Source organism: Perca fluviatilis, chromosome 21 (assembly GCF_010015445.1).
Source record: "Perca fluviatilis chromosome 21, GENO_Pfluv_1.0, whole genome shotgun sequence".
Classification (NCBI taxonomy): Eukaryota; Metazoa; Chordata; class Actinopteri; order Perciformes; family Percidae; genus Perca; species Perca fluviatilis.
The window spans coordinates 18,328,308-18,356,248 of record NC_053132.1 but is presented as its reverse complement, the minus strand read 5'-3'; the positions used below and the strand labels follow the sequence as shown (position 1 = coordinate 18,356,248).

Below are 27,941 nucleotides of genomic sequence, written 5' to 3'. Positions count from 1 at the left end.
AATACAGTCTGATTCTGAAAAATATTTAAGCTATTGCCCCTAAAACATCAACAGCGAGGAGATGTACATGAGGAAAAAGTGGATTGTAAACAAGAGAAATGAGAAGCACAAGCAGACACATTCAGTCATCACAACGCAATACATTTTCTTTGGCATTTCTCAGTGGATCTTACAATGTAATAATTAAAAAGTTAGCTTAAGGTAAACAAGGAAGGTTCAGGTAAAGATATATAACAGTATAAGAGTTTGTGATAGTACTACTACCCAAATCACAAGATATCCATGTATCTATGCTATTCATGTCTCATCTGTTTTTCTATCTGTCTCAGTGTTAAGTGTAGGAGAGGGGGGATACTGGGAGGGAACAGCGAAAGGTCGCACTGGCTGGTTTCCTTCAGACTGCGTGGAAGAGGTGGCGGCTCTGAGCAAAGACAGTCGACCAGGTAAGACAAAACTAGCTGGAACTTCATCTCACTTTGGAATTCAAAAAAAAAATGATTCTGTTGACGGCAAAATGTGTAGCCTTTTGGGTTTTGCGGTAATCTATTGAGAGACGGATTTAGCAGCTGACCTACGGTTAAGTTTCATATAAAAAAAAATTTTTTTCTTTTTTTTTATCATTCATGTATAAATTAAAAGAAATGTGTTATGGATAGTTGTGAGATAACTCATACATTTAACAAGACACTTACAGTAATAAGAAATAGCACATAGATTGTAGAAAGGTAATGCTGAAAAATGGGTTACATACTCCCTCAGGCTGGAATTATCCTTTAAGTCACTGTAACACCCAGCACATGTCACACTCATGTTAACCAGCAGGCCCTTTTGCAGCAGACAGTAAGTGACACATGTACAGCACAGACACTTACTTTTCTCCTATTTTCACAGCTGTACTATTCACGCAGCAAGCAAACCATATGCCACATAGAAGACACACAAATAAATATATTTGATTCGTTTTGTGTGTCCGCCAAAGACACAACACTTCTACAAAAAGACAGAGAAGGTGTCATGACAGAAGCTGAAGGTTTAAATTCAGCATGTGTTTTTCCTGCACGTGCCTTGCAGAGACGCGCAGTGAGAAAGCCAAGAGGAAGCTTTTCCGTAACGTCACTGTCGGAGCCTACGATGGCACTGACGGGCCAAGGTAAGAAAAGTTGCTATGATCTTTAACAATCTGTGATCAGTTGATAAGTACGTTGGGAAAGTTTAAACTGCTGCAAAAGTGTAAATGTGAGGGTGATTGTCTTTGTCTTCCCTGGGATGTATCAAGCTATCCCCAACTTTTCTCGCAACCCTGAACAGGATAGGCCTACCAGTTTAGAGAATAGATGGACCAATAAAATAATAAACCTGATTGGCTGCAGCCGCTGATATAGCTCTAGCTGTGGATTGTGGATCACATGAGTGTGGGCAGCAACTGAATTGTCTGCTCTCTGGTTAATTAATGTAAGGAAAGACTGTGAGACCAGTCATGGTGATTGAAATAGTTGACAGACTCTTACAGGAGGTTTGTGTGTGTGTGTGTGTGTGTGTGTGTGTGTGTGTGTGTGTGTGTGTGTGTGTGTGTGTGTGTGTGTGTGCGTGCGTGCTCACTTTTTTCACCTATTGTGCTTTCATGTCTTCCCGTGTGTCTGTTTTCTGCTGATCCTGAACAGAGCTAGTTCTCTATTGTTTTGCTGCGCAAACACGTCAGCGCTGAATGCACAAAGAGCAGCCATGTCATTTTCGGCTCTGCCCCTTTTGGCTGCCCCTGGGTGGAGGGGGGGTAGTTCTCCTCCTCCATGGCATCTGGCTGAGGCGGCTCAGCCCAGGGCAACTGTGGCTGTGTATTATAAAGCTATGCATGTTTGATTGAGAGTTAGTGTGTGTCTTGTGCATGTTTATTCGTCATCCTGCTGATGAGTCATGAGAAGGCTGAGACACCAAGCGTTGGTTAGGTCCCTGGGCTAGTAAGAAGGACTTACCAGTCGCCACCCCAGGGTTTCACAGCCTTTTACACATTGGAACTGACATTACCCTTGTGCTGAGCCACTCTCACTGTCATTCGAAAAAGGCATTCACTTTAATGCAGCTGCGGTTGTGTTCTAAATGGATATAGCAGCCACTGGGGTTATATTACCTGTGGTAAGCTGGTTAAGAGTAATTGCAGCACCGTGGTGAAGTGGTGCTCAATTAAGAGCAAGGTGATTCGGAGCATGTTCCCTCAGTGCAGCTAGGCAATTGGGAGAATGTCAATTACTATTTCAGAGAGAGATAGAGAGAGGAAGAGTGTTTGTTAGCCTGTGTGATGATGACAGCTCTGCTCTAGAGGAGAAGTGGTAGCGAGAGGAAAGTTTGCATGTGTGTGTGTGTGTGTGTATGTAAATCCAGGGAGAGAATCAGCTGTTAGTATATCTGTGATACACCAGTCAGTGGATGTGCAAATGCACTGTCTCTCCCTTTGTCGCCTTACATTTATACCCATCCCCCGCATCCTCACACCGCAAGTTCAGCTCTCCATCTCCCCTATTTTGCAACCGAACCGTCTTCCTGTCATGTACCAGCAGACACACATGCACCATGCACTCTCTCCCTGTTGAGATAATCGCTGGTATTCTCTCTCTTCTTTCCTTCACATTGTCTTTCTCTTGTCTGAACTATGTGGGGTGCACCCCACCTCTCTCTCTCTCTCCTCCACTCTCGCGGCTCTCTCCGGCTGAGCTCTCGCTGGAAGACCGGGAGGAGGGAGGAGGAGGTGGTGGTGGAGGAGAGAGCGTGCGCGAGAGAGGAGGGGGGGACATGGCAATGGGGGGATGCGGAGAGAGAGAAATCTCTCTCTCCCTCTCTTCTTCGTGGCCGTCACTGGGCCCCAGAAACAGGAGCGTGTGGTTCATTTACAGGTAGCGGCTGTTTCCTCATTCATTGGCTGGCTATGGATGTGAGGAGAGGACAATGGAGAGAGGGGAGAGGTAGATGATGCTATTGAAAGGCCGTGCCTTTTCAAAGACAGACTAATAAGCTATGTATTCTGTGCGTGCGTGTGTGCGTGCGTGTGTCTGTGTGTGTCTCTGACTGTGCGTGTGTATATGTGCGTATGTCTTTTGTATTTTTCCTTTGCATGTGAATATCAGAAGTGGCTATGGAGACTGCAGCATGTTTATTTCAGTTTTTTCCTCCTGTGTGTCTTTGAACGCTGTGTGCGTGTCTGTTAGTGCATGAAAGGGAGCACATATTGATGCATTTCAGTCAGACAGTGTGGGTGTATTTCATTCTCTTTGAGTCATGATTTCTTTAAGCAGATATTTTCCATTCACCAGGACTTCCCATTTATTCCTGTTCCGTTGAAAATGCTATTGTCACATCCCATATTTGTATATGTATCCTAGTTTGCGGTTTGTCAGTTCTTTTCGAGCTCTAATTCGAGATACCGGTCATTTCTGTGCATGTGTGTGTGTGTGTGTGTGTGTGTACATGCATTTGTGTTTATGTATGTGTGCATGCGATTATATACACTGAATGAAATATCTGTGGTTTTCACATATAAATGTATACGTCATAGTGTTAGATTGCTGTGGGAGTATCTCTCCTGTACATACAGTATATTTATGTATATGTACTGTATCTACAACGTCTCCATCCACAGTGTGTGTCACTGACATCCGTCAAGTGCTTCACTTGTGGTGTGTGGGTATTGTCCCCACATAGCCATGTACGTTCAGCAGGTGAATGGTTAAAAAGCTGCCTTTTTCTCAGTAATTGTGGATAGAAGAGGATGACTCAGGAGGGTACATAATAACTCTAGTCCCTAGTAGGCTTACAGCTTCATTGCAGAGAGACTGTGTCCTACTAGCCAACAGGGATTAACCAGGGACTTTTTTTTTAATGGCCCAAATTGGCCAGGCATTCGTGGTCAATGTGGTGACAGATAAGTTGAATAGCTTTAAATATGTAAAGGACATCAGGTGTGTTACTGCGAGCCAGCAACACAACTTAAAACCACCTGGAGGACCAACGCAGGCCATGTTTCCCCATTGTAGAAGTGGAGGGATGAAGAGCCCAATGGATCCGTCCACCCACTCCTTGCTACTTTGATCCTCAGAGAGGGAAAGCATGGTGGAGGACAGGGTGAGAGAAAAAAGGAATGAGGTGTGAGGAGCAGATGGCTGGAAGGCGGCTGTGCGTTGGCGAAACAGTAACATTGATGGAGAACACACAAGGGATGGACCTCAGTAGGGGAAACTAGCATTCGTCTGTTCAGTGCTAAAGTTACGACTTGGTGTCGAAGTCTGGATCTTCAGGCCTGGAGGCCAATGCTCATGACTCTGCTGTACCTCTGTGATTCCACAGCCAAACTTTATTACATGCTCTGCCAGATTAAGTACACAAAACCTTGCTGGGTCTGTGCTGTAAGAGACGGTGTGGAATACAATATTACTGTTATTGTTATTTTAGGACCAGCATACACATGGGTGTTTCAAGAGTGGCGGAGGCAGAATGAAGTTGGAGTGATGAGGTCCTCTGCCAGACAGAAAAAAAATCAAGTCTGCTGCCTAAAACCTAAAAGTAAATCAAAATGTTGGCATTTTTTGCATGTGTTTGTCTAAATGGTTACAAGTTACCCTGCAAACCTGATTGTCTGGCAGCCAGTCAAAGGGTTGTATTTCAGTTTAGGTTACAGATAGTTCAGGTTGGATTCAGCGCCACGGTTTTGTGTCTGCTGACTCAAGTGAAAGAGAATTCTAATTGAGAATTTGTATGCAGTCTGAGAGTAAGCAGTGCCTGACATATTTTGCTTGAAAAATCACATTTATGTTCACAACTTCTCATAAAGGTCCAAGTGTGAACCCACATATAATTCACCCAAACTTCCCATTTAAAAGGGGGAGGGACAACAAACCTGTATTCCCAGTGGAAATGGTGTCCTTGAGTATACCAGGGCATTTTCACTGCATTGTTTTGGCAGTCAAGCTATCACTATAAATAAAGACAATTCTTCGACCAGCCTACTCATCCTGTTCACTCACAGTTCATCCCTTCTAGGAAATCAAACCCTTTGATTTCATTTCAGTTGAATTGTCAGTTTGAGTTAAGTTGAGAAGCACAAACTAACACAGAAATGAGCAGCCTAGGAAAAAAATATCTGGAATTCCTCTTAAATCGTACAGCTCAGCTTAAGCCCCGGGCTCTCTAACAGAACCAGGGTGAATTGACATTGTTAGAAAGTCAAGTCCAGAAATGAGTCATGAGATGCGGCTGTGTGTGGCAGTGTGGAGTCCATTTAACCTGTCCAATATTAGAGAAAGGATTGTAAAGCAACTTTGCCAAAAGTCCCAGACATTGTAATAGAATAATGAAGGAGCTTGCTAGGCCAGCTGTTACACTACGCCAACAGTCTTATAATAGGATTGCATCACTGATGTCTGTGAACATTTCTGCCCCCCGAGGCTGTGGTCTTTGAGCAAGAGGAGCTGTTTGTGGAAGAAAATTGGAGACCTGTCCAACTTCTTCTGGTGCATAATTTGAAGCGTCATGTATGACCGGTAGTGGTGCGCTGGAGTCGGTAAAACAGTATCCCTGCAAAAGCTGCCAGAAGCAGTGAAAGCTAATGCAGCGATTTAGGTGCATTTGGAAGTTTCCATTATCAGTGAAGTGTATGTGCACATTTTTGTAATGTGCCCCCCCAGGCCCAGTGCTTGTCAGCTCTAGCTGGATTAGTCCATAGTACGGAATGTCATCTCATATACACTTCCTCCCATTGTGACACTAACTGTATCCCTGCCATCAACCCTTTTGTGCACCAGTGCTTTTTGTATGACATTCTCAAGCCAACCTATCTTTTGCTGCAGTGTGATTTCATAATGTGATGCAGTATAGCTGTTTTCCACATTCAGAAAATGCTTTATTTGCATGACAATATGACTTTTCTTTTGCTATAGAAGTCATATAGCTCTCTTCCAATCCAATGCTCTCTTTCTCCCTGTCTCTCTCCATCCCCCTTTCCCCTTCCCCTCTGCTCCCTCGTTACTCTCTCTAAGTGACTACATCATTAAGGAGAAGACAGTGCTCCTACAGAAGAAAGACAATGAGGGCTTTGGCTTTGTGCTTAGGGGAGCCAAAGGTGAGACTCTTCTCCCAAATTTACCTCATATTTTTCTGTCTCAGCCTCATATGCTCCTTTTCTCTCTTTTTTAATATCTTGATATCCCTCCCTCATTTTGCGGCCATGTTCTTGTTATCTGTGTCCACTCATGCTCATCCTTTTTGTCTTGTCCTCTGTAGCTCAGACTCCCATAGAGGAGTTCACTCCAACGCCAGCGTTCCCCGCGCTGCAGTACCTAGAGTCTGTCGATGAGGGGGGCGTGGCCTGGAGGGCGGGCCTGAGGATGGGGGATTTCCTCATCGAGGTAAGAACAAGATGCATTTTGGACTAACACACAAACTGAACCCAGCGTGACTTAACTGTAAACCAGAGATGGGAAAAGTATTCACTTCCCGTACTCAAGTAGAAGTACAGATACTTGTGTTAAAAAATACTCTGGTAAAAGTAGAAGTACTGATTTGTTACTTTTACTTTTACTCAAGTAAAAGTAACAAAGTACAAAAATAAATAGTAAAGTAAAAATATCTGAAAAATCTACTTGAGTATTTGTACTTCGTTACTTCCCCATCTCTGTCGTAAACCTTGTCTAAGGTCCTGAGTTTAACTAAAAAAACACTAGTCTAGTCAAATATAAGAATTCATGAAACATACAGCAATAACTACATAGTAAGACAGACACTTCAAATGTTCCCACTAACAGAGCTATACAACAAGTACAACAACCAACAGAAAACACAATATTATGCTTTAGTGAAGGATTACATTTTACTGTCACTAGTGCATTTTCCAATAATGAATGCAACAAGTGCAGGGGAGTGTCACAACTCCATCTGGGAAATGTAGGAAATAAAGACATAGACAGGCTTAAGAAAAGTGGGTACACCAAAAAAAACTTCACTACACTTCATTTCAAAGAAACTTTTGGGATGCACTGAAACAAACATCACAGATCGATGATACTGTATCTGCGAGCTGGACTACAGAAACACCTTGCAGTAAATATCAATTTATAAGGTACAAGGTACGCACGGCACAGGAGGGAGCGAGAGAGGAGAGGTGTTGATGTAGATGTTACTGCTGAGGTAAATGCAACCAAACGCACACCAAAAAGAGAACAAAAGGTTATTTGCAGTCTGTAGTGATTTTACAGTTGGTTGATGGTCAAGTTCATATTCAAACCACAACATTCGTCCACCATATGTTTGCATTAGATATTGTGTTAATTAATAATAGCCTAATTTGTTTCTAATAGTCAGTCGCCTAATAGTCATTCTATAGTTGTTATACTGTGTCTAAGTATATATGTTGTGCATTTTAGTGACAGTTGGTGAGGGGTTGCTGTACTTGTGACTGCTGTTCCTTGATGAAGAAAAACTCAGTTTTTAAAAATGGTGATTGTCATACCGTTATTAATGCTGACAGAAACTGCTGATTAGTATTCAACCTAATATGAGTCACTTATGTAGCTGCCCAAGCCTTTGTAACTGTGATTTACTGTAGTCGCTGCCTGAATCGCTGGTGCACTCGTTCAAAGCTCTGCAAAATTCTTTAGGTTTCAAGTTACAGAATTTTGTAACTTACTGTGGCAATACACCTTTTTCTCATTCTGATTCTGCAACAACATATGCCAAACCTGGGAAAGCTGCATTACGAAAGTGAACCAGTGGTCACAAGACCCTTATTATCTCTGTAAAGAGTGTTTGAATTTTTGTGTCCACTCCCCTATTTTTTTTCATTTAAATGGATCAGCTTATTCTGCATTCAGTCCTTCCGTGTCTGTGTATCTGCTAGGTGAATGGCCAAAATGTGGTGAAGGTTGGCCACCGGCAGGTGGTCAACATGATCCGACAAGGCGGCAACAGTCTCATGGTGAAAGTTGTGATGGTTGCTCGAAACCCTGAACTAGAAGACACTGCTCGGAAGAGAGGTAAGAGTCAAACTTTCCTCGTATGTCATTACCAACCTGTGTTTGTGATGATGACGATAAAGCTGATTGCGTGTTTACTTCACTCTAAAAGCCTGTTGCAATGTGGTTGTCATTGGTGACTGCATGTTTATACGAGAATACTAAACATTAAGTCTGCATTTGGCTGGCTTCCCTTGGCAGCCCCACAACAGACTAAAAGACTGACTCCTCCTGCCATTGCCCTGCGCTCCAAGTCAATGACATCAGAGCTGGAAGACATGGGTAAGATGATACAGGGGACAAAGGACTGAATGCAAAGAATAAAGACGAGGGGAGGTCTGGAAAGAACATGTAAAAAAAAAAAATTAGATTTGAGTCCCTCACATTTTTTTTCACATTTGAAATAGCTTTTAGGTGATGACGATGATGATGATGATGATGATAGTACAGTACCATGGCAGTATTAGGGAAACGCAGCATTAAATATTAAACGACTTGATACAGAGAGCCAAGACAATTATCCAATACAGGTGCGATTTCATTTTTTAAAATTAACAATAGTTTGGGAAAGGAGCTTTTTGATGAATTTGCACTTCTGATATTACCTGTAAAGGAGAAAGGTTATAATTAAACAGGTTGTGAAATGATGCTCGTCTGGTGCCGTCAGTCACAAACTGCTTTGTGTTTCTTTGTCTTTTGATCCGAATGCGCTGCATACAGTGGACAAAGGTGGGAGAATCATGGATTTCTGTGCTCTCATCATCATTTCCGTCCCCCCCATCACCATCACCATCCCTCTCATCACATCCGTATTCACACCATCACGTGTCTGAGTATGTATTTCATCCTTTCATCTGCTTAATACACATGACTACACAGCAGTTCTAGTCACACCTAATTTCTGTTTTCCCGAATTATGTATGCCACAGCTGCCTCTCCATGGAAAAAGAAAGCAGGTGAATATCAGCCTTAATCATTACCCCTATCAGCCCCTGAGCTTTAATTAAAAGTCAGCCTGTTTGATGCTTTTTTTTCTCCTCTTTTTTTCAGAATACGAGTCCTCTCTGGGTCCTGATAAGAAGAGGACAGTCTATCAGATGGCACTAAGTAATACATCACTCTTACCTCTCTTGGCATACTGTAAAAGGGTGTTTTTAAACCTTGAGGGGAAGGGAGGGGGCTCACTGAAATCCTCCTTTTTATGGTTATTTCTTTATTTTATTCTCCCTCTCACTACCTCTCTACATTTCTTCTCTGCCCTGCTCTGTCTTTGTTTTAGATAAACTGGATGAGATCTTGGCTGCTGCCCAACACACCATTACATCAGACAACCAGGGCCAGAGGGGTCATGGAGGCAAGAGGGACCGGAGCAAGAGTATTGTTCCCAACGTCTCCAATGAGGTACTGTTGGGAACTGAAAGGAAATGGTCCTAGTTTTGGTCGTTACAATAACTTGGGTTCCTGCTGGCTTTTTAGAATCAATTTATGTATCTACAAAATATTAACAAATACTGAACAGTTATGAACCTCTCTCCCAGTCCTGCCATACCAGATTCACATATACAACAAAGCTTCTCCACTGCTTTAGGATGTAGCAGATATTTAGTCATGGTGACAAATGACTAATGCTAGCAAATGTTTCCTATCTTTAAAGCAGCTTGGTCTTTAGCTTTTTTTTTTTTTAGCTGTGTGTGTTTTCACTGCCCTCACTGCACTTTACAGAAAATGATTGACAATGCACCACCCACACCAAACCATTTGTTTAAGTGTGAGTCAGGTTGCGTCCATTCATCCATGCTCTGTTGCCTGATACTCTTAATACTCGGACTGGCTGGTTCTTCTGTATTGCATTATACTGTTTATCAAATCAATATCAACTTAACAGCCAACATCAGTTTGATTTAATTATATCTGAGTAAATGTGTCCTCTCCTCTCTTTACTCCCTCCTTCCTTTTAAATTCTCTTTTGCTCCTTTTTTAAACTGGGTTTCGACACCTGAAGCAACCCTATGAGCAGCAGTCATCAGTGAGTATGGTGCAGCCCGGACCAGGTTTTGGCTACAATCAAGCTCATTTTCAACCAGGCCACGCTCAGCATGCAGTCATGATGCGTCAAAAATCAATTGGTAACGCCAGTTGTCATGGAAAGATTTCTGCCCAATAGTTTATTTTTAAGTGTCTGTTTGTAAGCACCTGTGTCCTCGTTCTCAGGTGTAACAGAAGAGGAAAGGCAGTATCTTCACCCACCCGCCATGAAGCTGGCTCGCAGCCTGTCAGTGCCGGGACCAGAGGAAATCCCCCCACCCCCTAACACATCTGCCCCAGAACCGCCTTTATCAGCAGGCCCTCATCCTGTGAGAGGACCTGCTATGCCCATACCCCCTGTATCTCAAGCCCACTACCAGCTCCAATCCCAGCCAGGGCATGCTACTCAAGCAGGCTGGGAGAGGGGAGGGCCTGGTGGGATGAACCAGCAGGGCATGGTCCCCACCCTCCGCAGACAGTCTGAAGGACTGTGTATCCGAGAGCCAGAGGTGCCCAGGAGAGGTGGTGGCAAGATGGGAGGGTTGAGGAAAGGCTACAGCAGTGCTACACCACCAACAAGTGCTAAGCCTAAGGCCCAGCAAGCGCCGCAACATCACCCGCACGTGGCCAACCGGGAGCAGGGTGGAGGTGTTGGCAGGGGGACAGCCAGGAGGGGTGGTCGAGGAGCTCTGATGAAGCAGTCAAAAGTGGAAGATGGGCTGAGACAGCAGCACAGAGGAAAAGGAGTAGCAGCCAAAGAGAAGAGCTCCATCCCCATCCCCACCATCATTGTCAAAGCGCCCTCCACCAGCAGCAGCGGCCGAAGCAGCCAGGGTAGCAGCGTGGAAGCTGAGCCCCCCCAGGGTGTAGAAGACAACACCTCAGCAGATACAACCTCAGACAGCCCCAACACCAGTCTACCCTCACCACTCACCCCCTTGCCACCTCAGCCCCTTTCATCCACTTCCATGCCTTCATCAACTGCTGCCCCGTCTGTTCCCTCGCAGCAAAACCTGGAAAACTTGGATTACACGTCGACATATGTTACGACCTTCGGAGGAGGAGGAGCAGGAGGAGGAGGGGCGCGCAGGGAAAGGGAACGTTTCCGAGATATGAGAAGAAAGAGTGCTTCTTTCTTCCTCTCATCTGAGGAGGACATACAAGGAGAGGCCGGAGGAGGAGCAGGGCAGGGAGGAGGAGCATTAGGGATGAGAACTCAGCCTTTACAGGGCTCTCAAATGGAAGTGCCCACCCCTCGTCTACGGCCTTCCAAGTCTATAGATGAGGGCATGTTTTCTGGAGACAACTATGTCAACTATTCCAGCAGCATGCCCCCAGCCTTTGGCCTGCCTGAGTATTCTTCCCCTGTCCTCGGTCAGGATGGCCAGCCCAAGTCAGCTCCCTCGATGTACGGCATCCAGGCCACTACTACCTTCATCCACCCACTTACAGGGAAAGTTCTGGACCCCTCGTCCCCACTTGGCCTGGCCCTCGCTGCCAGAGAGAGGGCTCTAAAGGACGACCGCAGGACACGCAGAGAGGAGAGACACTTTGGCCGGCAGCTGTCCACAGTAGGAACATTCCCTACCCCTGTTCAGACCCCAACTCCTTCTCTTTTTGCAACCCCTACACAATCGGCCTACACTTCCCCAGTGTCCGTCCACCTAAGCTCCCCCACCGCCACCACCTCACCTGCATCTATGAGCCGGCCACAGTCACCAAGGATATTACGTTTGGGAGGAGGAGGTGGGGAGAGGATGGAGAGAGAAAAGGAGGGAGGACCCAGGGAAGGTCTCAGAGTTCGCTTCTCAGAGGACAGAAGCAGTCAGTATTCAACCCAGTATTACCCACAGAGCCCCAGGGAGAGAGAAAGAGAAAAGGAGGTGTATGACAGCAGGCCTGCTCCACCAATGCAGCCTCCTCCACCGCCAGTTCAACCCGCACCCCGCAGACCTTCCTTTTTGCAGATGGATAGCACTCCCAACACCAGCTACATCCCTCAGTATACTGTCCCTACAGCCTCTTCACAAACACATGAAACTATGGGAGAAGCAGGAGCAGGGGCGGGTGGAGGTCTAGGACTGATGGTTCTCCCTCCACCAGCTCCCTCAATAGATGTAGATGACGAGTTTGTCTTTGTAGATCCCTTGCCCCCTCCTATACAGTTTGCTAATGGTAAGAAGGAGAGAGTCCAGGAGTGTCCTCAGCAGTATCAACAACGGAGTCAACACCCTGCCGCTTTTGCACCACCTCCTCCGCCCCCTCTTCCATCTACCAAGCCCTCAAATGCACCCCAACCCTCTCCACAGGGTGGTGACTCTGCTGCCTCCAGCCTTACCTCCTACGACAGCGAGGTGGCCAACCTTACACAGTCGGCTCTCTCTCCATCTTATCCGTCCGCACAGATATTTCCCCCTCCCTCCGCCAACACCACCTCTGCTGCGGCTTTGCCTGCCACGTCACTACACAGACCCCAGCCCATGTCTCATTCTCACCCCTATTACAGCGGCTCTAACGACCCCTCATTAGGGGGTCACACCCCGGGCCAGGACAGAGGCACAGCCGCCCTCACAGCCACAATGACCTATGCTACCACTACCATGACAGCCACGGCCGCCGCCGCCACCACCACAACAACCTCACCGGCGTCTTCTGACTACAGCATGACCATGGCCGGGCCCAAGGCTGGCCTCAGCACAGGGGTCAAAGCTGCTGAGCACACTCATCACCCTACTATTATATCCAAGAGCGGAGACTGGCAAGATGCTGTGGTGGATTCTGGGATTGAGGAGCTGGACAGTCACAGCAGTAGCGACCACCATTTAGAAATGCTGGGATTGAGTGGGCTGAGAGGAGAGAGGGGAGGCATTGGAGGAGAGGGAGAGAGAGGAGGTGAGCATCAGGATCCTTGCACAACCTACTCAGGTGGGCAAACATTTGAGGTGCACAGCGCCAAACTGGCAAACCCTGTGTTTCCAAAGATGACTCATTACAAGGAAGGAGGAGGGAGGGGCATGCCTGTAGCACTACGTAGGCAGAACAGCACCAACCCTGCTCCTTTGCATTTGCAGAGACAAACTAACCCAGAAGATGTCAGGTTAGATGGAGCGTTTGCAGATGAAAGGAAGCGCAAGCAGAGTAGATCCAAAATGGAGGATGGCTTCAACACCGCTCTGGCTGCCTGCTTAGAGAGGCCCATGGACACTCGGTCGGTGGGCTGGGTTGAGGTCGGGGAGCATGAACAAGGTGGAGACGGAGTGCAGAGAGGTGGTATGGTTTTAGAGGGCCACAGAATTCACTCACCTCTTTCAGGTGTGAAGGCGAGCATCATCAATGAGCTGAGCTCCAAGCTGCAACAGATGAGTAGCATGAAGAGCATGGATGACTGGAGCCACACTCCAAAGTCACCCACCATGCATAGGTTTGTTTGTTTTCATCAACCGGCCTTTGATATTAAAATGAAAGTTTTCATATCTGCTTATTTTAACTAAAGTTTGTTGTCTGTGTGTCTCTCAGGTATTCGGCAGATTTCACTGACGTATTTCACAGCCCCCCTTCTGGCCATTCCATCTCGCCATTACCCACCTCCTCTCCACAGCATCGTCAGATCCTGACACCAAATCTGGCGGCCACCCCGTCTGTCTCCCCTTCCTCTCAAGTCCCAATTCAGCGCAACTGGACCCGCTCCCCATCTCCACAGATTTCTACCTCCCCAGTTCATTCACACCCTCCCGTTTCCCCGACCTACTGCCCATACCCAACGTCACCGAAGCATCGGTCCAAGATGCGCAGACAGACTTTTGATTTTCAGTGCAGTCCCACTAAGGAGATGCGGTCTTCAGTGTCACGGCGGCGGGCTCCCAGCCCTCTCATCTATAGCACTGAACAGCCAAACCCCACCCCTCCCAGGCCTTCCTCTCTCCCCATCCTTCCCAGTACACCCGTCTACAACAACCCCTTTGACTTCCCCGGGCCCCTCACTCCTCCTTCGCCTGGCCATCCTCTAGGAGATCCCTACAAGACTTCAACTCCTCCACTGTTCTCTCCATCTGCTGTGCCAAGTACAAACCCACTACTTGTCTCGCGCTCTCTCTCACCCACCCATTTTCTCTCTGGAGCCTCCTCCCCCATGCATTTGCCCCCCAGCCCATCCTGCCTCAACTATCCCCATCTCACCCCTCCTCCGCCAGCCAAACCCTTTGCCGTCAAGCCCCTGCCCTACTGGACCAAGTACGACGTGGCCGACTGGCTGGCTTACCTAAACCTGGGGGAACACAGAGAGCGTTTTATAGACAATGAGATAGATGGATCGCATCTGCCTTCGCTCACCAAGGATGATTTCTTGGACCTGGGAGTGACACGTGTGGGACACCGAATGAACATCGAGAGGGCACTGAAGAAACTCACCGACAGGTGAGGGAGGACTAATAGACTCGGGGAGACGTAGAGGCAACAGGTTCAAAGGTCAAAAAGGAAGCACCGGATGGTGAAGGAAAGTCAAAGTGTCTCATTCCTTCCATGCAAGTTAGCTTGGCCATCCTGTTTCTTCATTAGATGAATATCGTTTGGTTATCTGGTTATCTCATCTTCCCTCCATTCCTTTCTCTTTATTAACCTGTCTTATCAACCCTATTTAGTTTGCTCCGTCTTTATCTCCCATTCTTATTCTTTGATTTGCCTTCCTTCTCTCCCCAGGCGGCTTTCCTCTCCTTTGCATGTCACTACTTCTCCCCGAGACACAGACTGAGAGAGTGAAGGGGTGATTCAAAGATGAAAGAAAGGGAGAGAAACAAATTGACAGAGATGGACAATAACAGAGTTATGTGCACGGGAAGAACAGTGGACATCAATAGGTTGTGTTGAGCTAAGACTAAGGGCTGGATGTGTGTGTGTGTGGGGGTGGGAGTGTTTTCTTGCAGATTTGCTGCACATTTAGAGAATACTGTTGACATTTGTGGAATGACTTTTGTTCAACAAAGGGTATGAGAAAGTTAAGAATATAATGAAAATGATGCTCTTCAACTGAAAATATACTTTAAAACTTTTGATGGACACGCATTTAATTAACACACCATTTTGTGCTGTAAAAGACAAACACATACATACACACGCTCCTATTCTCACACACACTGGCAGATGGATTCTCACACCATCTGCTGCTTAGCAGCACTGAGAAAACTTCAGTCTGAGTTCAAAGAAAAATTGAAAAGTTGCTGCTTAAAGGGTAGACCCCGATAAAAAACAATCACATTCTAACATCAGTTTTGTAGCTTTAAGCAGATCAGAGTATCAAACGGCAAAGTACAGGAGCCAAAGTCAGAATATGAGAGAAAGGGTTTTGTTTGTAAATGTTGATAGAAGAAAATGGTAGACAACAATAGAATATTTTTTTTTTTGCCATATTCCCCCAAAGGATGCCCCAATAAGCTTTGTATGTATGTACTTTGCGAGCACTAAATAATCTTACATGTTAAACGGGATTCACTATTAATAGAACCATATGTTTTGTACAAAGTGCTGATCGCAATCATTGATTTCTAACTGGTCAGGGTATTTATAACTGTTGAATTGAAGTTGTGCATAATGAGGACGTATAAGTATTGAGAAGATATTGTTGTGAAATAGCCTTTTATTATTTTCCTGATTGTTCTATAGAAAGGAGAGGAATACATGAGAGGAATTGAGAAGGGTTTGCACATAACTTCAAACTGCAAATCATCTTTTCTTAGACTTTACTGGCGTTTATGGCCATAGCACAGGTCGAGATGGATCCGTCCTCTTTGATGCCATAATGTTGACCGCTCTCTCTCACACAGCAGGTGCAGTGATCAAAAAGGGCTTTTTACTGCTTCTCTGTCTGCCTGACTTCCTCAACCTTTAGCCTTTGTGAGTCTGTGTGTCTGATTTTGTGTGTGAGTGTTCGTCAGCCTGCGTAAGTGGCCAAATGCTTTTCCTGACCTACACCTCTCTGTTTCTAATGCCTTTTCCAAAACATATTTATAATAGTCAAAAAACTTTTTTCTCACTAGTTGACAATCCCGATGTTTCCCCGTTCCACACATAACCCTCAAAAAGAAACACTCTGACCCACTTTTCAAAAGGGTTTTTCAGAGTGATAAAGTAAATACCGTATATGTTGCGTAGAGATGAACAAGAATGCCCTGAATTTTTTTAACATGCCAGTTTAGCCATTTCCCTGCAGTGAATTTAACTGTAAGGCAAAACACATAATTTATAGATCTATATGTAATTATGATGACAATGATAACATAAACATATAGTATAATAAAGTTAATATTAAGTATGTAAACGTTTTTAAGAATCTCCGTCTTCCAAATAGTGTGGACAAAATCTTTGAAGCTTTGTTTTGTTTATGTTTCATTTTGGGTTTCCTGTAAATGCTTTCTATACTGCTCGCCCTGTGGTGACCCCAGTGAAGCTGACACATGTTAGTTAATGTGTTTTCTCTCTATGTGAGTTTAAATTTATGACTCTGTTTACTCATGCTGAGTTGCCTCAATGCTATCTCATGATGGACTATTCTGAGAAGTGAAAGGACTGAGCAGTAGTGTAGAAAGCATTACATACTATGATTTAAAAGAGTATTTTAGGTCTAGTGAAATGCATAATGAATATGACTACATACAGTATGAGCATAAGTATACAGAGATAAAAGGTATATATATATAAAAACAAATATATATATATATATATATATATATATATATATATATATATATAAAGTTTTGCTTTAAATAAAATAAAAGTATATACTGACAAACTATGATAGAGGTGCAACTAAGGTGTTGAAATAAATGCTAAAATAAACTATGGTCCTGTCGTGATTGTCATTTCTCCTTGAATTCCCTCTTCTGACAGATTCACATAATGATCCAATTTGAAGTGCTGTGTTTGAATTGAGTCATTTGGCAGCAGCTCGTCTCAGCCCTGCGGTGGTTGAACATAACATTGTTTTCAGGTCCAGGATTATATTCCCATCAGGCTCGGTGAGCTAATAGGACAAAAGAGTAGAGCTCACAGGGAGGGAGAAGATGAGATGGCTTAATTCAAAGCAAGCAGTGGCTGCAATCATGCAGCAAACAGAAAGACGCCTGTAAGGCATTAAAAAACAATAGAGAACAACTTGAACGAGACAAATGTGAGATTGTTCGCTAGCATGGTGGCCAGAGTGGGGTTCATGGTGGAACAATCTAAATATAATGCTATTGTTTTTTAATGTTTGTGCCAGTTTGTCCAGGTTGCCCCTTCTTTGTATTTCTCTATATGGAGTCTGCTCATAGTTGGCAAAATTACAGATGTCAGGGCTTGTTTTTCTCTGTGGGGGTAAAGCCACAAGCCAACATTTTTCTTCTCATGGTACAAAAAAAAAAACCGCTTCAGAGAAAAACAGGAGGGATTTTCACCGTTATTCTAAAAGATGTTCCTTCATTTAGTGTTTTGATGATGGTGGTGGAGAGCGTAGTCTGCTGTCTAACATGGTCCAAAATCTGTGTTCAAATGGGTTCAGATCTGTCGGCTGCGCAGGCCACAGCATATCATCAAGCAACTGCTTTAATTATGTTTTTCCACTCATTTGATCAGGTTTTTCCTTTTATTCGTCACCCATCTATATTTCAATGAAGGCTGTTGACAGCGTGGTTTGTGGAAAGTAAACAGGGGCACTGCTTTTTGAAACTGACGTTACTCTTGACATTTTCAAATGTCATTTTCAAATGCTGTAAGCAACACAAATTAAATTCCATTCACCTCTATTGAACTTGGACGAGGCAGAAGACTCAAAACCTGGGCACATGAAGCAGAACATGTCTGAATGACTACATACCGGCATCCCCGGGAGAAAATGTAAATCTCTGCCAGGACATACTGTAACTCTCTCAGTTACTTTAGTTTAGTTTGGTTTAGTTTAGTTTAGTTTAAGACACTTTATTTGTCCTCCATTTGCAGAGTCACATAGAGTAGTGCAGTAATACAATATAGGAAAAACATTTGTTTTAAATCTGTAAAAAATGCAAGGATAAGCTGTACACATTATGATAAGGATATAACAATAAGAATATTAGTGCAATACAAGTATGATAGTATATGTAAGTAGATTCAATAATATATAGGTGCATGGTGATTCGATAAACGTATAGATATAGATAGATAAGATAGATAGATAGATAGATAGATAGATAGATAGATAGATAGATAGATAGATAGATAGATAGATAGATAGATAACTGCATCAGTCCAAGCCATGTGCAAGTCACTGTGTGGGTGTGTGGGAGAGAAGTGTTCAGTGCATGAACCAAATCTAAAGTTTAGGTTAGTTGACATTGTTGGAAGGAAGACATTAAATAGCACATGCTGTAACTACAAACCATCTTGGATGACACTTATTTTCATTGCGGTCCTTGAGACATCAAACAAACCAATTGGCCATTTATTTAATTTTAACATGTAAAGGCAACTTGTTCCAATGTCTGTCATCATAGAGCCTAAAGGACCACATACCCTGGTTGCATTTATCGCAAAATAAACATGCTCTTTTTCTAGGCCTGACCACAGAGAGAAAGGCAGGTCACAAAGGGGCACAGGGCTAATGTGGCAGTTCATGGGACACCCACACTCCCCCTGCTGTCACACACACTCACTAATAAGCTCACATGACTCTGTGCCACACTGACAAGTTTCTGTGACAAGCGAACGTTCAAAATGAAGGTTCAACATCTCATTAGCACCATATTGAGAGAAACAGAGGGAGGGACGGGCATGGAGAGAGAGAGAGAGAGAGAAGGAGGGGGATTCTTCCAGCTGTTTTTGTTGAAAGTGAGAGGGTGCTAGTCAAAGAGCTGAACAGCCTAATAGGGAGTAAAGCCAGGGAGTTAAAGAAGCAAAGAATGGGGTTAAAGTAGGGAACAGAGCAGGAAGAGTTCATGACTGTGAACTAGAATACCACAGCTGACGGGGAAGGAAAGCAAGAAAGGTAAGTTTCTTCCTCCCTCTTTTGTTTGTCATGAAGCCAATTATCAGCAGAGTGATTACCATGCAAACGCTCTGATTTGTTTAATTTATTTTTTTGCTTGCATTGTCTCTGTGTCTCACGCCCACTTTCAGATCAACGTGTGTGTAACTTTAAGTGCAAAGGGAAAATTGGGTCAGTGAGAGAGGAGAGAGGGAGAGAAGCATGTGTTAGAGGAGGAGAAGCACACTCGGAAAGGGGGAGACGTACAGAGAAATGGAGAGAAAATCCTCAGCAGCCCTTGAACTACAGTAACAAGTGGTCACTTGAGTAATCACTGGTGATTCAGAGAGAAATGTAAGTGCTCCCAGGCATGACTGCTCTGTTGCCACTTCTTGATTCTTTTTGACTTCTGGATGGAGTTTTTTTTTAGCATTGAAATGCTTTGATATGAATGTTTCTGTGTGATAAAATGAGAGGATGAGCTGTTGAGTTTCAAACATCTTCCTTTCCTCTGCATGAGCAAGAACAGAATCAGAGAAAGTCAATAAAGTGAAATCTAAGTTGAGCCTTCATGAACTCCCCACCATGTTTCCACTTGCAGGAGCTCATAGTGAATAAAATATGATGAAATAACATGACAATATACGCATTAACACCAGCAAGCTGAGGAAAAAAAAGTCCTAGATGAGCCTGACTCTCTGTCATGCTCAGTCTTGTGATGAGGTGTGGTTAGTCACTTTCTTATTACTCAGCCAGCAATGTGGCAACGTGTTACCAAGACAGAAATAGGCCCGAATGTGCCTGCACCTTTTGCGTGTTTGTGCATGCATCTCCCTTGTTTTGTTCAATCTCCCTCCAATGTATGTGCCACTTGTGCTTTGCTTTACATGCTGTGCAAAAATGTCTGCTATCTGGACGTGTTATTCCTTTTAAATCCTGCATTCTTGTTTGTTTGCCAGAGCAGAAATCTTGCACTTGTGGTCATGATCTCCAAATCGAATGGCAGAGTGGGAGACACAGTTGGTTCTAATAGGGCCTTGTATTAGTCAGAGCAAAGGGAAAGATGACCTTTCCCTGCTGTTTATTTTGGGAAGGCAACAGGAAGAATGCCGGAGCAGCTGTTCTATTCCTACTGGCAGATCCCACCCCTGTGGATTCCAGTCTGCCACTGCATGACCCCCCCTCCCCTCACGCAGGGGGCTTCTTGGATGTATCCAAGCACTGTACAGTGTAAATAAACCCTCGTCAGAATCGTCAAAGTTGTTATGGCAATACGCTCAGCAACACACACACACACACACACACACACACACACACACACACACACACACACACACACACACACACACTGCAAGGTCTCAACCGCCAATTATTTCCTATCAGACTTGCCTGCCATGCAGGGGGAACGGCTCTGTTCATGAGGAAGTCAGCCTGCTGTATGCACATTACATTCTGTAGACGTCCAACCTGTTGCATGATAATCAATGTCACCTGTCTGCCAATAAAAGCTCTCTTTCCCTACTCGTTTTGCATCCCAACCAGTCGAGCAACTCGCTCGTATAACACAAACAGCTATCTCTTGCTTTCTGAGACAGACACGTTCCCAATAATGGCGAGTCTTCCCAAAGAGCCAGCTCAGGATGCCAAGAAACAGAGCTTCTGGATGGTAAGGATTATATTTATGATCAAATCTAAGTAAACTACAACCCTAGGCATAGCTAGTTAATCCAAAACAGTAATAATGTGTGTTTATGAATGGACAACTTGAGTTCTGCAGGCCTGTTATTCTTACATATCATCATCTTTCCTCCTTCCAGCCGGGGAATTATGTGCGTACAGTGCACCGAACTGAAAAGTCCTTCCAGGCTTGCAACGACATTGTGGCCTGCTTCATGGAGAGAGCAAAAGTAGAAAAACAGTACGCCCAGCAGCTCAGCCAGTGGAGCAGCAAGTGGAAGACTATAGTGGATTCTCGTAAGTATGGGAAGCTGCATTATGTGGAGCCTAAAAACCGAGAGCATGCATTCCCAGGCCTTTTTTGATCATCTCAGCTGTCATTAAGTTAAAATTATCTCTTGATTCTTATTAAATGGCTGCATCTGTGCTTGAAACTTTACAAATGAGGGTCATTATTTCTCTATTGGTTCCATGACTCACCTATGTGCTCTGTGTTATTTCATTCCTCAGTCTGTCTTTTTTTTCTCCTTGCCCAGGGCCACTTTATGGCTCCCTCATGAGAGCGTGGCAATGTTTCTTCACCTCCACCGAGCGTTTGTCCGCCCTCCACTCCTCTATCTCCCAGTCACTCATGGCGGAGGAAGGGACCCGGGTGAAGACCTGGCAGAAGGAGATATTTCCAAAGAAACTCTTCTGTGGGTTCAGGGAGAGTCACGACAACAACACAAGTTTTTCTCGTGCGCAGAAACCTTGGTCTAAAAAGACGATGAAGGTGTGTGTCTGCACATGCTTGTCATGGTGGTCATATGTAGTAATGGAAGTTCGACACCAACTCTTTACTCCTCTTTTTTGTTCACTTGCTAGCTTTTTTAAATAGCTTTCATTGTCTATATTAGCAAATGGAGTTTGTGAACTGCCTTAATTAGCAACTCCATCTACTGAGAGTCATCCACAAGATGTGGTTTAAAGCTCAGAAAAAAGCTAGCAAGTGAACCTTGAAGCACGGATACATTTTTTTTTGTTTTTTGTCAAACTATTATTTCAAAGGTCTTAAAATGCACAACAACAACAACAACAACAACAACAACAACAACAACCGTTTTTAAGTATGCTTTGAAGTAATAGTTCGACATTTTGGAAAATACACTTTTTTGCTTTCTTGCCAAGGGTTAGATGAGAAGATCATTATCACTCTCAAGTCTTTACGGTTAATATGAAGCTATAGCCAGGAGACAGTTAGCTACACTTAGCATAAACAGCTAGTCTGGCTCTGCCCTTTTTTTTCAGTCACTGGCTCTGCCCTACCAGCACCTCAAAAGCTTACTAATTAACACGTTGTATCTTGTTTGTTTAATCCATACAAAAGCAAAAGTGTAAATCGACACGTTGTGGTTTTATGGGTGTTTAGTGCCGGACTATTTCTTGTCCAAGAAATAGTCCACCACATAAGCCCCCTGTCAAGCTAAGCTAACGAACTGTATTGAATGTATTTCCCAAAATGTCAAACTTTTCCTTTAAGTTATACATACACTTTTCTAGCCACGAAAAAAAATACATGTTAGCAATCAATTAAAACAAACTAAATTGACCAAAAACTTAAATCTAAACTTTGCAACTTTAACTGTCCCATATTGTAAAAAGTGAGATTTCCATGTCTTTTTTTGTTTATAAAGCAAGTTGAGGTGCTAAATACTGTGAATGTATTAAATATTCAGAAAGTGTGACTTTAAATGAGTCGTCAGGACTTCTGCACGAATGTCCAACAAATGAACATACAAACAAATAAGATATCACATTTTGATTACTGAGTTTAGAGGTGCTGATAGGCAGATGTACATTTTAACTTTGTACAGAGCCAGGCTAGCTGTTTCCAGTCTTTGTGTTAAGCTAAGCTAACCATCTCCTAGCCACAGCTTCATATTTAACTCTCGACAAGAAAGCTAATAAGCAAATTTCCCCAAAATGTCAAACTTTTCCCTTAAATAAACAACATGCATGTGTGCAAATTTGTATTCAACAGCTGGAGAAGGCCCGAGTTGCATATCACAAGTCCTGTCAGAGGGAGCAAACAGCCCTCGACAAAGAGAAACAAGCAAATGGAAACACTGAGATGAGTCCAGAGAAAAAGCAGAAAATCACGGAGGCCAGAGAGAAGATCACAGAGGAGAAAGAAAAGGTGAAGAGGGATGTCAACACACTGCACCAATTCATTCCAGATAGGCTAAGTCATGCGTGTTGAATAAGGGCTACATTTAAATTCACATCCCCTGATTCATGACATGCCACACAGTTAAACATGTTGCATTCCAGGAAAATTTTGTTTGCCTGCTGCATGCAGTGATTCACTATCAACTCTTAGTACGAGCCCCAGCCTTAAACTTCTGTTCCAAGCATTTCCCTTGTATGGAGATGTGTTATTGTTACACTGCTCAGTGTTTATGGAGCCCAGCATGGGAACGGCAAAAAGCACCAGATGATTTATAGATTTTAGATTGTCCTCCATTAAAGAAACACAGTAGATGTTCTGAATCCTCACGGAGCAACTTTTGCTTTTTTCCTTTTGCCTGCAGAGTAGAGACCGCTACGAGAAAATGCTGGAGGACGTGACGTCCTACACACCTCGCTACATGGAGGAGATGGAAGCCATTTTTGAACTGTCACAGGAGGAGGAGAGGAAGAGGATCAGCTTTCTGAAGCAGACTTTCCTCTCCATCCACAGACATCTTGACATCACCAACAATGAGAGGTGAGCAGCCATCAGAAGACTGGGTGTGAGTATAATTTGTGAGGGGTTAATGCAGAGCAAGTGTTTCTGTGTATTTACTGTGTCCTTGTGTCAGTGTGAAGGTGGTCTACAGTGAGCTTCACAACACTCTGATGTCCATCAGTGAGCAAGATGATCTTAAATGGTGGAAGAACAACCATGGTCCTGGCATGCCCACCGACTGGCCAAAGATTGAAGTATGTTACAAAGTTTCACTCACAATATACAGAGGGGAAAAATACAGTACATGAACTCCCAGGATGACCAAATTACAATAAATACAGTAAAGGCCAAAAGTTTGGACACACCTTCTCATTCAATGCGTTTTCTTTATTTTCATGACTATTTACATTGTAGATTCTCACTGAAGGCATCAAAACTATGAATAAACACATATGGAATTATGTACTTAACAAAAAAGTGTGAAATAACTGAAAACATGTCTTATATTTTAGATTTCTCAAAGTAGCCACCCTTTGCTTTTTTGATAGCACTGCAAACCCTTGGTGTTCTCTCAATGAGCTTCATGAGGTAGTCACCTGAAATGGTTTTCACTTCACAGTAGGGATGTTCCGATACCGATACCAGTATCGGTATCGGCTCCGATACTGCCTAAAACGCTGGTATCGGTATCGGGAAGTACTGGAGTTTATGCACCGATCCGATACCACGTAATGAAGCCCTAAAGAAAATCTACGTTAAAGTAGTTTATTTATGTTCTTTTTCATTATAACTATAAAAGAAAGTTCTGGGGCATTCCTTGTTTGCGTTTGTTCATGTTTCACAAAGAGTTTAACCTGAGCCAGACCGACAACAAAGAAAGAAATCATATCACATCCATACAGAGATAGTAGTATACAGATGTTAAAACATAATGAAATATATGACTCACTGGTATCGGATCGGTACTCGGTATCGGCCGATACGCAAGTTCAGGTATCGGAATCGGTATCGGGAAGCAAAAAAGTGGTATCGGACCATCTCTACTTCACAGGTGTGCCTTGTCAGGGTTAATTTATGGAATTCTTTCCCTTATTAATGGGGTTGGGACCATCAGTTGTGTTGTGCAGAAGTCAGGTTGATACACAGCCGACAGCCCTATTGGACAACTGTTAGAATTCATATTATGGCAAGAACCAATCAGCTAAGTAAAGAGAAACGAGTGGCCATCATTACTTTAACAAATGAAGGTCAATTGCGAAAACTTTGAATGTGTCCCCAAGTGCAGTCGCAAAAACCGTCAAGCGCTACAACGAAACTGGCTCACATGAGGACCGCCCCAGGAAAGGAAGACCAAGAGTCACCTCTGCTGCTGAGGATAAGTTCATCCAAGTCACCAGCCTCAGAAATCGCAAGTTAACAGCAGCTCAGATTAGAGACCAGATGAATGCCACACAGAGTTCTAGCAGCAGACACATCTCTAGAACAGCTGTTAAGAGGAGACTGCGCGAATCAGGCCTTCATGGTCAAGTAGCTGCTAGGAAACCACTGCTAAGGAGAGGCAACAAGCAGAAGAGATTTGTTTGGGCCAAGAAACACAAGGAATGGACATTAGACCAGTGGAAATCTGTGCTTTGGTCTGATGAGTCCAAATTTGAGATCTTTGGTTCCAACTGCCGTGTCTTTGTGCGACGCAGAAAAGGTGAACGGATGGATTCTACATGCCTGGTTCCCACTGTGAAGCATGGAGGAGGAGGTGTGATGGTGTGGGGGTGCTTTGATGGTGACACTGTTGGGGATTTATTCAAAATTTAAGGCATACTGAACTCACACTTTTTTGTTAAGTACATAATTCCACATGTGTTCATTCATAGTTTTGATGCCTTCAGTGAGAATCTACAATGTAAATAGTCATGAAAATAAAGAAAACGCATTGAATGAGAAGGTGTGTCCAAACTTTTGGCCTGTACTGTATAAAAGTACAATATGTTTTTACAGTATTTAGCAGAACAAAATACTACTTTTTTGGAGTCTTACATTAGAACCATCATGACTAAAGGTGGCAATATCTTCTCAAATGAATATGAAAAATTATGTTTTTGTGTGCAAACCTTGTTGTATTAGTGTTTTTTTGTTCTAACCTCAGTTAAAGAAATTAATGGTCTCACACAGTATCTCAAACTCACATAAACAAGACCTTTTTTGTTGGAATATTAATGTATATATAGCTGTTTTACTTGACCAAAATGTTGATATATTTGAACACAAACTTCACTACACTCTTCCATCAGGAATGGGTCCCACCAGTAAAAAAACTAAATAGAAAGAAGAGAGACCAGAAAAGAAAAGAGGGCCAACCGTAAGTTTCCCAGTGAAGTGCTTTCAATCTATGATAACTATTTTTTTAAATAAAGAACAATGTACATTTTTATTCCAAGTCATATTTATGTTTTTTTCTGACTGTTCAAACATCCATGTCTTCTCCTGTTAGTGTGATGATTGGGGGTGTGAAGGTGCGAGCTTTGTACGACTACGTGGGAGAGGAGGGCGATGAGCTGTCCTTTAAAGCAGGTGACACATAAAGTGTGATATGACAACGCTCAAATGATATAGACAGAAGTGATATTCTCAATGTTTGAAAGCTACAATAGGTAAGCATTTTATACATTATTACAACCTTTGTATCAGTATAAATCTGAGTGGGAAGACAAGAAATGCATCCCATCCCTCTAAAATGATGCCGGACAGGCTGATGTTACATTACATTATTTCTGGGTACTAAAGTTCAAATATAATGTTTAAAGGCCAATTCTTTATGAAGTTTTATCTTTATCTGTAAGCTGTATGATAGTGCTGTAGTTTTATCAAAGTGTGGAAATAGATGTTTAATTCATATAGCTAGTTAAGTACAGAGCGTACAATTAAACAGCTCTAAACTTTAGTTTTGTGGCTAATATATTATTCACATCATCTTATAGCATTTTTTGCAATGGCTTTAACGTGCATTGTGCTGCTTTAGTTAAACTATAGAACAGTCAAAGTGTCAAATAATAAGTAAGGTGGTGAGTTAGAAAACTCCCATAAGATTGGTTGGTAGTAAAGTATACTTACTGATGTACTCTGTGTTTCATGACACACAACTTACTCTTCATTAAATCAAGTTTTTTTTATGTTGATGAACAGCCTTTTTTTTCTGTGGTAACAGGTGAAGTGTTCCTGAAGGTGGAGGAGGAGGACGACCAGGGCTGGTGTCGAGGAGTCCTGAGCGGAGGGAAGGAGGGCTTCTACCCAGCAAATTATGTTGAAGTTACAGAGTGACTTTCCCCTGTCTAATATACAATGTCCTAAACTTATTTATCACAGAAAGTTAGTTTTCAAATCTTCCAAAAAAAACAAACAATTATTATTATTATTATTATTATTATTATATGTTGTCACTGATTCTGAGTTAATGTCAGATATAATCTGTTCCCAAGTATTTTATAAATATACAATTTGTTAAGACCTTAATATTCTAACCTACTTTGGTTTGAGTAGGCTAATTCTGCAAAATGAATTAACTTATCAAAGACTAAATGTACCGTTTGTTTGTGCAGGAGCTGTATGTGTATATGTGTGATTGCGTTTGTTTGTTTGTTTGCATGCATGTGTGCACATTAAAACGAAACAAAAGAGAACTAAAGAGGATATTTATTTACTGCCATCATGTCCTTAGATCACTGTAATGAAGAAAGCTGTTACATGAGCTTTTCCCAGGCACAGGTTTACAATGATGGGAGCACACAAAGTTAATGTTTACTTAATATGCATTATGTAGAAGCACATATAAGTTACTTTGACTGAGGGAAAGGATTTTCAAAATAAATGTGTAATTGTTTTGCCTCTAAACCATTTGGTTGACAACTTTTTGTTGCCATGCTAGCTGTGTGGGTCTATGGATGACAATGTTGGTCATTTGGTTGGTCTACCACTTTGGTCCAGACTGAAATATCTCAACAACTATCAAATTTATTGCTATGAAATTTTGACCAGTCATGCATAGTGCACCAAGGATGAACCCCAAAGACTCTAGTGATCCAATGACTTTATATCTAGCCCCACCAGCAGGTTAAAGTTAGTTTGGCGTGTTAGCATGCTTGTGGCAAAGATGGTGAACTATAACCTATCTCATGGCTGTAAACTCTTTTTCATATTTTAAGGCAAACACAAAAGACAAAATAACAGACGAAAAGCAAAAATATGTGTGAATATGTGCCACCATTTTCAAATAAATTTCAAATATTTCAATTGTATATAATGTTTTTTGTTTGTTTATTGTTTGTTTATTTTGCGATCAGGTACTTTATTTCACATATAAATTAATTTGATGACATGAATTAAACACAGGCCTATAGTAAGATACTGAGAGATAAATAAAAACAAAATGAATTGGTTTTGAATTGTTTTTTAGTTTAGGCATTCATTCCTTCTGTCCTCCGTTCTCCAGTACACAGAAGTCTTGGCATTCCTAAAAACAAATAAAATGACATGACAAATGCTATTATTTTAAGTGATAATAATATAATAGCATGACATA

At 42.9% G+C, this 27,941-nt stretch overlaps 2 protein-coding genes across 5 annotated transcripts in view; both read left to right on the top strand.

The window, feature by feature from the left end:
* Positions 1–16,692, top strand: part of LOC120551688 (SH3 and multiple ankyrin repeat domains protein 1-like) — a 45,026-nt gene extending 28,334 nt beyond the window's left edge. For 2 of the 3 annotated variants that reach the window (XM_039789193.1, XM_039789194.1), the window contains 14 exons: positions 330–443; positions 1,072–1,150; positions 6,021–6,103; positions 6,265–6,389; positions 7,877–8,012; positions 8,193–8,273; positions 8,712–8,720; positions 8,921–8,947; positions 9,042–9,098; positions 9,271–9,392; positions 9,994–10,117; positions 10,203–13,437; positions 13,533–14,429; positions 14,712–14,763. In XM_039789193.1, coding sequence (XP_039645127.1) covers positions 330–443; positions 1,072–1,150; positions 6,021–6,103; positions 6,265–6,389; positions 7,877–8,012; positions 8,193–8,273; positions 8,712–8,720; positions 8,921–8,947; positions 9,042–9,098; positions 9,271–9,392; positions 9,994–10,117; positions 10,203–13,437; positions 13,533–14,429; positions 14,712–14,763 — 5,141 coding nt within the window. Of the gene's footprint in view, positions 1–329; positions 444–1,071; positions 1,151–6,020; positions 6,104–6,264; positions 6,390–7,876; positions 8,013–8,192; positions 8,274–8,711; positions 8,721–8,920; positions 8,948–9,041; positions 9,099–9,270; positions 9,393–9,993; positions 10,118–10,202; positions 13,438–13,532; positions 14,430–14,711 lie in introns of all 3 variants that reach the window. The other variant, XM_039789192.1, reaches the window with a different exon arrangement.
* Positions 16,693–18,811: 2,119 nt separating this feature from the next.
* On the top strand, positions 18,812–27,253 carry LOC120551687 (protein kinase C and casein kinase substrate in neurons protein 3-like). Of its 2 annotated transcripts, XM_039789190.1 has the most exons (11): positions 18,812–19,005; positions 19,137–19,338; positions 20,580–20,650; positions 20,802–20,958; positions 21,198–21,433; positions 22,682–22,837; positions 23,232–23,407; positions 23,502–23,622; positions 25,657–25,724; positions 25,857–25,936; positions 26,571–27,253. In XM_039789190.1, the coding sequence occupies exons 3-11, from the start codon at positions 20,594–20,596 to the stop codon at positions 26,681–26,683; spliced, it is 1,164 nt and encodes a 387-aa protein (XP_039645124.1). In that variant the 5' UTR covers positions 18,812–19,005; positions 19,137–19,338; positions 20,580–20,593; the 3' UTR covers positions 26,684–27,253. The 2 variants fall into 2 exon arrangements, with proteins under 2 accessions (XP_039645124.1, XP_039645125.1); XM_039789191.1 differs by lacking the exon at positions 19,137–19,338.
* The last annotated feature ends 688 nt before the right edge of the window (positions 27,254–27,941 follow it).